The following is a 10,856-nucleotide window of genomic DNA, read 5'->3' as shown; positions in this document are numbered from 1 at the left end:
TAATTTTTCACCTCAGTCAAACTATTTTCATTTTGCATCTGGTTATACCACAGCTATGGACCCAAACTAAACTTTCTTGCACTTACAAGGCTGCTACTAGTGTGCAACAGTCAACTAGTGCAGTGGTTCTCAACTGGTCTGGCTGCGGGACCCACCATCACCCCTTAATGACAAGCCGCGACCCAAATTTTCAACTTCTCAAATTCATTTAATGAAAAGATGGTGACTGGATGGATGTTTCATTCTGACTATTTCCTGTATTCTGGTCTTTGACAGCATCCTTAGAGAATTAAGGAATAAATGGATATATAATTTTGACCCGCTCTGATTATTTAGTTGTATACTCTTAAAGAAGTGGAACAAACAACGTGTTGTCTGCTACAATAAATGAACCAAGTTGCATAGAGTCTTTTGGAGTGACTCTCTCCCAACTTGCAGCTCTCTATTTTCCTTCATTAGACAAACGAAACGTTCTTGCTCTTATAATACTACTATTATTTTGTCGTCCCTTTCCACATACAGAGAAAGTAGAATATGAGAGGATGGATTTAAGATTGAATGTGTACGATTGAGATATAAAGTGCACACCTGATCCTTGGAAGAGTTGGATGAGTCTTTGAATATTTCTGAGCCACCTGTTCCAGTCGGCATGCTTTGTGATGATGAATTATTGGACTCCCTTGAGGAATACAATGTGAGACATGAGTACAGTCTTCTTGTTATTTAACTCCATGGCTTGCTCCTAATGACAATAAGTGACTTACAGGGCAGTTAACAGAGGTGGTCCACCATCCTCGGTTGATCTGACGGACACCTGCAACGCACAGAAAAGGTGTTTGGCATAATGTTAGACATCAGCACAGAATAATGTAGAAGTGCAATCACTCAAATGAAAAAATAAACAGTCTTGCTTGAGTGTTTTATGGGAAAGGCTTTCAAAATAAAAGCATGTAGGTTGTGGTAAATATGGTCTGTGAGCAGTATATTTAGATCTCGACTGCGATAAAACTTCTACTTTTCTACCAAACTATCCTAATCTGCCAATTTATTAGGTGCTACATGGAACTGTTGTATTCGTTTTAGCTAGGTGTTTATAATAAACTGGCAACTGCATGTATATTTTAATGATTTAAAGAAGTACAAAATATGGAATACCTTGCTGTCCCAGTCTGTCTGTTCTTGGAGAGCAGACCAGGCCAGCTGAGCTGCTTTTTGTTTGGCTTCCTTGACAGTCTTACCCTCACCCTCAGGGTAGTCCTCTTTGTCGATTATTAATTTGTAGAAAAATCTGTGTTGTGTTTTGAAAAAGAGTAAATTATTTAGATCATTGTGTAAACATTTTAATATTGTTGAAAGCTGAAAACAAATCAGGAGTTAGAACAGAGTGTCTGCGGTGTCTATTCAGAGAACAGAGGTTTAGGTTCATACTTACTGAGGCTTATGAGGTGGACCACATCTCTTCTCTTCAACGTATGAATGGCAGCGGTTTGTTTTCTGACAGTATTTGTCAACCATTCCAATGAAATTTGTCTCTGTACAGCTGTTGTCCTGAACGTTCACACTGATGCGTCTTGTCACATTACTGTAATAAACAAGTAATATTTTACACTGAAGTCATGAAAATTAAACTGCCATTGTGTTTTACTCACCAGATATCCAAAACCTCCTCTTGTTGAGCTGATGTAGGGTTGTCTGTAGCAGTCTTGAAAAAAAAACAAAAGTACAATTTTTATGATGGTTCACACAGTGGATTGTGGCCGCTGAGTATGTGGCACCTTAAAACACAATGGTTATCAAGGACTTCCATTAAGTCTAAATAAACCAGTGTGCATCATTACTTACCTCTGTAGTACTGCCATATATCTCGAGATATACAAGCTTGGCTGCTTCCTCCTTAGCTTCCTTCTTTGTTTTCCCAGTGGCAGCTGGATACTCCTTATCACCAACCACGAAGCTACAGCATCTAATATCATAAAACTTTCATTTAATGCATTTATAAATCAGGACAAAATAGCTACAAATTAGAATGTATTTAAGAGGCTTACGGAGTAGTACTATTTAGTCCCTGTCTGGTTGACTCCACAGCCCGTATAGTCATCCTGTTTTTGTGACCATGTTCATTGAGCCAACATGTATAGTTGGCTTGAGTGAAAGCTGTCTGATGAGCTAGTGCAGTTGAAGCTTCTGTTGCATTTTCTGTCTGTCGGGATAAAAACAAATATACATCGAGGAGACGAGTGTCATGAATCAGTTTTCTATACTTTGGAATACTAAAATTCACACATGCAGTGAGTCAATAAAGAGGTATAATAATCTTACAGAGTCTATTGTTTCCCCCAACAGGACACTCAGGGCATTTGCAGCTGCATTTAGTTTGGCTTCCTTCTTGTTCTTCCCCACACCATCAGAATATGCCTTACCACCCACCACTGCTCTCACGGTAAATCTGAGAATAAATGATAAAACTTTGTTAAACAAGAAAGGTGACACCAGAATGTGGTGAGAGGTTGCATCACAAAGACTTGAATCTGCAGGCGAGGTTGATAACTTGAGGTCGTGTTGGACCCCCTGCAGCCTGTCAACTAGTAAAGAGTTATTCATTTTATTACATGAGAACAACACTGTGATATGTGCATTACCATTATATTAGCAGCACTAGACATGGTTATCATTTCTAATATTTCACTACTGGTGTCAACACAATACCTGAGTTGGGTGTCTATTCCAAAACAATTATTTTTCAATATCTAACCCGATGCTGCAGACACAGATCAGTAAATACTTATACTTATAAATATTGAGGTTCAGCACCCCTGCATCTATTAGTCTTTATTAAAGGAATGTTACACTCATGCCAAATTCATCAAAATGTTCCTATTGTTTTTTTCCAATATGCAGAAAACAATAAATAATATCCCACTCAACTGTGAAGATATACACTGCTTATTTAATGTTACACCTACTGTATGTGTTCTTTTAACGTATAACAGCTGACCAACATTGATAAAGTGCGTTACACATACCTGAGGAGGACAACGATTGGCTTTAACACCTATTTCCTATGTTTAAAGCAAAAAACAAGAGAAACCTCTATCCTCCCATTCAATAGCATGTTCTATTTAAGTGCGACATCTCTTCAAATCCTACTATATTCAATTATTTTCGTGTCGTAAATCGCACCAGAGAATGTGTTCAACTTACGTCTTAATGTGATCCAGGCCAACAGCCCGAACGTCCTCATACCTCAGGTCTAAGCGCTCTCTCTGTGTGTACTCGTTGAGTTTAGCTACGGCCATTATACATAACTCAACCGTCACAACGTCCCCTCTCAACACAGCAAAGAATAAACCTCACAATACTAACTAACGATGGCTCTTCTTCGTTTTCATCTCAGCTCTACTTCCACGTACCAGCGGGCTGTTTTAATGCAGCCTCACCCTCAGTAAGTTTCGTTTTCTCCGTAAACATTACACAACATGGCACCCTCACGTGGTGTCAAATATCAAAACTGTGTAGATGGGAACTCACTGTGGATAAATTAAAACCATAAATTGTAATACTGGCAAAAGTGTTAGCAGCCTTTAGTCAAAGTGAGGTGTTTGTTTTGGTTTTGGAAGCTGTTAATGTTCTCTGTTAATAATTGTTTTAATTGTTATCTAAAATAGATATCTATTTTAAAGGTACAGTGTGTAGCAATTAGGGGGATTGGCAGCAATGGAATATAACAAGTATAATTTCTTTAATCACCTGGAAATAAGAATCGTTGTGTTTATGTTACCTTAGAATGAGCCATTTATATCTTCTTACGATTGTATTGAAAGCACTGATCAAAAGTCATGTCCCTCACAGTGCTGCCTGCTTTGTCCAGATGAGAGTAGCTTGTTCTGTTCAGGTACCTTCAGTCTGGTTCCCTTCAAATGTGATCAAATTCATTACAGACTACATCATTTACACTTTGGTTGGCTTATAAACTTTCAACTCCTTAAATACTAATGAACTAATCTTGATTTTACGTAGCGGTTGGCAACCAGTGTTTTAGGTGCATTACTGCCTCCTGCAACCATTGAACCTGTCTGTGGAATACAATGAAAGAAACTCAGCTGCTTAAAACACTTCCCATGTTCATTATTGTCTTTCTATTGAAATGTTGAATTCCAGCATTCCTAAATTCCTGTTTCATAAATTGCCACTACAGCAGTCCATGATAGAATAAACAATGCTTTGTTATTATCTTACTTTGTTTTATTTTTAGACCTCATGACTTCCAGAAAGGCCACAAGGCATTGACTGCCAGTTCAACCACTGTTGGACTTGACATTATAATTACTTAGAATGACTATCAACAATCCACCAGAAGCATTTTTAAATAGCTGATAACTTAAGTATTAATACTACTAATACTGAGTCTTGATTTGAGTATCAATGCTAGTATCAAAAGTAATGATAGGCTACCAAAACATATTGCATGAGTTTCACGTTGGATCACATTGTGGGTGTTTCACGTTAACCTTGTGGGCACATAACTCTCTCCACATCTTTGCTGCTGTTGTGTGCAGTCATCATCTTGCTAGTTGACAAAATTCAAACAAACACTTTTTCTAATTCATCATCAAACACTGTGTTTTAACATGCATGTGATCAAATCATTAAAGGCACTGTCACACATGCACGTAATAAACATTTGCCTCCTGTTCACTTTCATTCTGTGAGCAAAGGGGCGATAAAAACATTTGCTTCCAGTGGTGGAGCAAACTCTCATCTTTACATTTTCATGGAGTTGAACTTTGGTGAACTTTCCGTCCACCCAATGACCACCAATTTGCAATGACACAACGTAACAAAACGCAGAGGGAGTACAGGAAAAGTTAGAAAAAGCTCAATATAATTTTCTCACATTTATATAATGAATGCTGGGATGTGCATGAATACAAGTTCTATTTTAGCCAAAGGTCTATTTTTTCCAATATTTCTTAGCTGTTCCGTTTTCATACTGTCATTGGCTGTCATGTCATATGATTATTGTCAAGCAGAATGTTGTAACGGCATAATGAAAGTCTTTTGTTCACGTAATTACATTTTACTGTAATGCTGTGTTTTTATTGGCTAAATAAAAAATGTGCATACATTGGCTAAGGAAAAATACATCAAAAGGAAGATAACATCAAAACCATATTGTAAACCTTTAATCCTGATGCAACAGGTGCAGCAGCCACTCACACAATATAAAAACCTAATTCATCAATATACCAGTGAATTCTGTCCAACAATATTGTTGAAATATAATAAAATATGGTCAATATTTCTATTATTTCTCAATTTTGTTTTTGTTATAACAAATGTATGCAAAACCCCAACAAACAATCCAAAAAGAGGGCCCCACCTTGAGAAATAAGATGCCCGTCCAAAGTTTTCTGTCTGGTGACTGTACTGTCTATACTGTATGTATAGTATAGTATGTGTGTATATACTGTATATGTACATTTAGTGTATAGATATCTGACCATTCTATCCAGGATAACCCTTATTAACATACACACTCTAAAACAAAGGCTGTAATGTGACATCATGTCACATTACTTTAAAGTCATCAACCGTTTCAGTATAGAATAAAATGTCAACTGTGGACACAGAAATTATCGGCACATGATTATTTAGAACCAATAGTTATTTTCTAAAATCACAATAAACTTGATTTCATGATTCGTTCCGATTATTAAAACCTATACTACTAGGACCGCTTTCCAGTTTCTTCAATACTTGAATGGTTAATCATTTGAGCTTCTGTCTTGAAGTTGATGTGTCCTTGAGCCTCAAACACACGACTGTTCCCGTGGTTGTGTGTTTGAGGGAGTGAACGTGAGGCCTTGTGAAGAGCTTTGTACTGATCTCAGTTATACAAGTGCAGTACGTGAACCATGTCCCTCCAAAATCATATTGGTAACATTAGACATTATAACAGATACATTTCCATATGCTGGTAAAGACTTATCACAATTCCTTGTGATAATCAGACAGCTGCATCTTCCTGATGCATATTTTGTGTGTTTAATGTCTGAGCACACATCTCCATTTCTGCCTTCAGTTTAGTTGCTTCGGGTCGGTCTTCAGGCTTCTCATTCAGCATTAACTCAATGATTTGGTTCTGAAAAAAGAACAAACACAAGTGCTACTGAGATATTTGTACCAACAATAATAGAAAATGTCATATTGTTGAAGCTCCACTTCACAGGATATCCAATATATGAACTTATGACACACTCAAAACACTGTTTGATATTTGACATTATTCACATACAGACGGCAGCAGCCCTGTTTTGACTCGAATCCTTTGAGGCCTTAGATATGGTTCATTACGGATTAATCTGCTGACTATTTTCTCCATCAATTAACTGTTTGTTTGGTTTGTAAAAATTCTGAATATAGATTTTAATGCTGTTACAAATACCCAGAGTCCAAAGTAAGACCTTCATAACGATTTAAACAAATAAATTAATACAAAAAATCTTTAAATCCTCACATTACATTGTTATGTCAATCAATTCCTAAGATAATCATTTCAGCAGTACTACATTTTCATGTTTGGTGTGCAAAAATCGGAATTTGTAAACTAACTAATTTAACTTAATCTAATAATTGTACAATATTTCCCTCTGAAATATTGAAGTATGAAGTGTCATGAGAAGAAAATACTCAAGTGAAGTAGTACTTCCAATTTGTACGGTTTATGAATAACGGGCACCCTGATGCTCATTGTCCATGGTAATCTACCTCTTGGGGAAAGGTCAGTCCAAACTCTTCAGGGAGCTTCTGACTTCTGGCATCATCCCAAACCTGGTATTCATAAGGTGATGAAAGAACAAGTTAGCCACAAATTACAAATACTTAAAATTGTGCTCTGTTGAATGTTACAAATGAGTACAAGAAAAATTACACAAAGACAGATTAAAAGATGAACAATGAAGTTCCAACATATCTGTGATCTACAGTACATAGATTTTGCTACACACCATACTGAAAATAAATCAACTACTGGTGTATACCGACAGAAGCTGGTTTTCTATTTGTATGGACTCACCACTCCTCTTTCGTGGCCAGTAGAGAGTTTCCAAAGGATTTCAAAGTAGATCAACCCCAGAGCAAATATGTCCACTTTACGGTCATAGTTCTTCCCCCTCTTTTGTGACAGAATAAAAACACAGTATTGACAATAGGCACTTCAGCAGCTTCATGTTATCCTAATCATTGTTAAATATTAACTAGTTATGCTCATTAACTAAAATAAGCTTCAGCTTTCAGCTGAATAATGGTCTATTGGCATAAAAGTTGTAACACATTTGCTGTAAACATTTTGATTCTACAGCTCTCACTGCAAAAAGTAAAGATAGGTGAGGTTGAGATTCAGGAAATTCAGGAGCATTGTTAAGTGTGGTAGGCATACAGGTCTACCTAATGTCCACCTATAGTCTACCTAATTAAGCCCATTAGAAGAATAAATTTGTCAACACAATCATTTAGAAGAAGTTATTGTCAGTATAGACCGTCTCACTTGTTCAGGGGCCATGTAAGTTTTGGTTCCTCTTTGCTCTGATCTCTCCATCAAAGCATCGCCATCATCAGCATCTCTGGTGACCAGACCAAAGTCTCCAATCTTCACTTCTCCATCCAGTCCAAAGAAGATGTTGTCAGGCTTATCATTGAAATGAAAAAACACAAATCGAAACAAATAAATATCTAGCTCCTCATGTGATGGGCAGTCAACACCTAAACTAGTGAATGGATTTAAAATGGGAAACCAGCATTAAATCTAAACAGTCAGCATGTGTGGCTTTTATTGGGTCAATAAATGGTGTGATGATCAACTAACAGCCTTGTTTATCTAGTTGACCATTTCTAGGAACAAAAACATCTAATAATGTGACATTATTCTATTGTGGTATTTGTTCATTTTATTATGATTATGTTAAATCTAATGTAATGCCATCCATTTACAAGTAGTATGTTCAAGGGTTTTATAACCAGATGTTGAAAGCTTCCTCCATCCTACCAAGAATACTATTCTGGTGGGGAATTGTTGAATATTGGCTTTAAAAAAATGAACAGACTTGAACATCAGTCGATAAATAATTAATAAATATTACACACAATGAATTTATGTTCACAAACATTTACGAGGCAGAAAAATAACATCACAACTGCAGCCAGCTCATAATAATCTGTTGTTTTGCTCTGTTCACTTTGCTACATACTAACTCCATTCCAGATCAATCCAGTTTCTTGGATAATGTCACCTCCAATGTCACCTACAGAACTGTTCCAGTCCTCCTGGAAACGCATCTTAACTACCTGTTATTCTGGGTTTTCCACATATTGACTGGTTCACGGGAGCCATCTTGCAATAGAGCCGTCATTGTCATGCTGTCTAAAATCTGCTTTGCCCCCCACTCCTAGTCTTTTCCCTCCAGAGTTCCTGGAACTCACTGGATCCTCCTCATTTTTTTCTTAAATTTTTCGTCGTGGAGAAGGAGGACAAGAACCTCGGCCCTTCACATAGGCCCAGCCCTGGTGAAGATCAGGTGCCACCTCCCACTCATCTTTACAGCCTTTGAACTCTTGCGTGGGGCCATCATCTTTTCCCAACTAGATCTTGGATATGCATGTCATCTGATATGGATTACGGAGGAGGACAAGTGGAAGACAGTTTTCAACATCCCTAGTTGACATTTCCGGTACTTTGTCATGCCATTCGGCCTAACCAATGCCCCTGCTGTTTTCTAGGTATTGGTCAATGATGTTCTCCAGGACCTGATTAATATCTGTGTTTTGTATATCTGAGTGTCATTCTCCTCTTCTCAAGATCCAAGCAGGATCAGTTCTGGAGAACCAACTTTTCTTCAAGGCGAAGAAATGTGAGTTTCGTGTCTTGAAGATGTCATTCCTGGCAAGTTCAACATCCCTTTGGGCACACCTGGATGCAGGCCATTCCACTGTCCTCCAAACCTCCGATCGCTACTAGAGGAGCACCAATCACCGCTACATTATTGCCCCCAACTACACCTCTGGCCAGAGGGTCTGTCTTCTTCTGTCCATGCACAACTTTCCTGTCAGGAGAGAATCCAGAAAGTTGGCTCCTCGGTTCATGGGTCAGTTTCCAATCTCCAAATTCATCAACCCAGCGTCTGTCCGCCTCTGCCTTTCCCGGTCCATTCTACCTTCCATGATTGTCTGCTCCCTGCTTGCTTTTTGTAAAAAATAACCTGTTTGTCTGTTTGTGTTTCTGAGTTCATACTTTCCATTCTACTAACCCATGACACCATATGGGTTGACTTCTACTTCCTGAAGGGAAGATATTGTCAATGAAAACCACTTGCCTCTACCTGTCTCCACATCAGTACTGTGCTATAATGGCACACAATTATCTAAGAAATAATATTGTTCACAAACACAGAAGTCTATGATGTACTGAACTGTGTACTGGACTTCAAACAGCAGGCGAGCAGCAGCACAATTCCACCGACTTGGGGCTTGTGGGGGCAGGATCCAGCCTAATACTTAGAATAACCATGTGTTCATTGGTAAATAGTGGTGAGTTGCAAATGTCTAGTATGTGGTGCTGCTACTCTGTACGAGTGAACACCAGAACAATATACTGGTTCTATGTTATCCGCCATCTGACCAGTTTCACTACTGTCTTACACCAGCATCAGTCTCAGGGTGTTGGCTGGGCCTCGTCAGGGTAAACTGGACGACATATTAAATTCTGTTACACCTAAAGTTACAGACAGGTAGCGTCTATATCAGCTTTGCCTCAGCCAAACACTGCAAAGTCTGGTCTCACCTTAAGGTCCCTGTGGATGTGCTTCTTGGAGTGAATATATTCGACTCCACTGACTATCTGCTGAGCAATGCTGAGACCTTCTTCTCTTCTCTTGGATTCTTGCAGAGACTCAGTGTTCTTCTCAGCAATCCTATCTTTTAGTGTTTTGGTGTCACATAACTCCATCTGAATATAGAAGTACTTTGCCGATAAATTACTTGAAGTCCTAGAAAAGAAAGAAGAGAAGATTGATTGTATTACTCACCTTTAACTTGAAACAAAAAGTGAAGACTAAAGTTAAGTGCATGGGACTCACTGGGAAGAGCCGTAACTGTTAGCTGAACTGTTCGTTGATTCAGAATTCCCCTGGTATCCTGAGTCCTCCATCCAAAATGTGTAGTATCTGACGATGTTACAGTGGAGGAGTTCTGATAATGTCCCCATTTCTCGAAGAGATTTCCTGATCCAAAGGAGAACAAGAGGATGAATCAGCAAACAAAGTACTTACGGCACAATGCACACTGGAACCTTATGACTTTATACTTACTCTTCACGGCAAACCTTTACAGCATAATACTTGTCCAGCAATTTATGTCTTGCTTTGTAAACACGACCAAAGGCTCCTCTGCCAAGACACTCCATGGGATCAAAGTCTGACGTAAACCTGTTGAGAGTAACGCTATTTTTAGGCAAAACGTAGAGATGTCTTATTGATTGAACATCAATTATTGGGAGAGATGTTTAAGGTCATATCAGAATATAAAACACATGCTACAGTGAAAATTAATGTTGTTTTTCATACCTCGACTGGATGGATGTTTCATTCTGACGTTTTCCCATATTCTGGTCTTTGACAGCATCCTTAGAGAAAAAAAGTATAAATAGATTTAAAATGTTGAACCCGCTCTGATTATTAAGTTGTATACATTTTAAGAACTAGGACATACAACGTGTCCTTTGTTACATCAAAACAGCCAAGTAGCATGTAGTCTTCATAGGTGGGGTGAGATCACAAGTAGTTGGTATTGCATTTACAGAAATT

At 38.2% G+C, this 10,856-nt stretch overlaps 2 protein-coding genes across 2 annotated transcripts; both read right to left on the bottom strand.

Annotated features, from left to right (window-relative positions):
- Positions 1–9: 9 nt before the first annotated feature.
- On the bottom strand, positions 10–3,484 carry LOC116377661 (double-stranded RNA-specific adenosine deaminase-like). The gene is made up of 9 exons (XM_031839354.1): positions 3,202–3,484; positions 2,320–2,446; positions 2,046–2,200; positions 1,843–1,963; positions 1,650–1,702; positions 1,433–1,582; positions 1,156–1,288; positions 765–814; positions 10–679 (listed from the first exon to the last, which is right to left on the bottom strand). The coding sequence occupies exons 1-9, from the start codon at positions 3,294–3,296 to the stop codon at positions 481–483; spliced, it is 1,083 nt and encodes a 360-aa protein (XP_031695214.1). The 5' UTR covers positions 3,297–3,484; the 3' UTR covers positions 10–480.
- Positions 3,485–4,525: 1,041 nt separating this feature from the next.
- LOC116377662 (eukaryotic translation initiation factor 2-alpha kinase 3-like) lies at positions 4,526–10,825 on the bottom strand. The gene is made up of 8 exons (XM_031839355.1): positions 10,617–10,825; positions 10,362–10,478; positions 10,131–10,274; positions 9,836–10,040; positions 7,547–7,687; positions 7,076–7,174; positions 6,769–6,831; positions 4,526–6,142 (listed from the first exon to the last, which is right to left on the bottom strand). The coding sequence occupies exons 1-8, from the start codon at positions 10,652–10,654 to the stop codon at positions 6,008–6,010; spliced, it is 942 nt and encodes a 313-aa protein (XP_031695215.1). The 5' UTR covers positions 10,655–10,825; the 3' UTR covers positions 4,526–6,007.
- Between the last annotated feature and the right edge of the window lie 31 nt (positions 10,826–10,856).

Source organism: Anarrhichthys ocellatus, unplaced genomic scaffold (assembly GCF_004355925.1).
Source record: "Anarrhichthys ocellatus isolate YVR2014 unplaced genomic scaffold, GSC_Weel_1.0 scaffold1517, whole genome shotgun sequence".
Lineage (NCBI taxonomy): Eukaryota > Metazoa > Chordata > Actinopteri > Perciformes > Anarhichadidae > Anarrhichthys > Anarrhichthys ocellatus.
Note: the sequence above shows the minus strand (reverse complement) of the source record. Positions and strands in the feature narration are given on the sequence as shown.

Excerpts from the sequence above, each read along its gene's own strand:
- LOC116377661 (XM_031839354.1), bottom strand. The coding sequence starts at position 3,296 with ATGGCCGTAGCTAAACTCAACGAGTACACACAGAGAGAGCGCTTAGAC. Across the intron at positions 2,201-2,319 it reads TGGGGGAAACAATAGACTCT|ACAGAAAATGCAACAGAAGC; the intron begins GTAAGATTATTA and ends TTATCCCGACAG. Across the intron at positions 1,583-1,649 it reads GAGGAGGTTTTGGATATCTG|TAATGTGACAAGACGCATCA; the intron begins GTGAGTAAAACA and ends TGTTTATTACAG.
- LOC116377662 (XM_031839355.1), bottom strand. The coding sequence starts at position 10,654 with ATGGGAAAACGTCAGAATGAAACATCCATCCAGTCGAG. Across the intron at positions 10,041-10,130 it reads AACAGTTACGGCTCTTCCCA|GACTTCAAGTAATTTATCGG; the intron begins GTGAGTCCCATG and ends TTTCTTTTCTAG. Across the intron at positions 7,688-9,835 it reads ACATCCACAGGGACCTTAAG|CCTGACAACATCTTCTTTGG; the intron begins GTGAGACCAGAC and ends TTCAATGATAAG.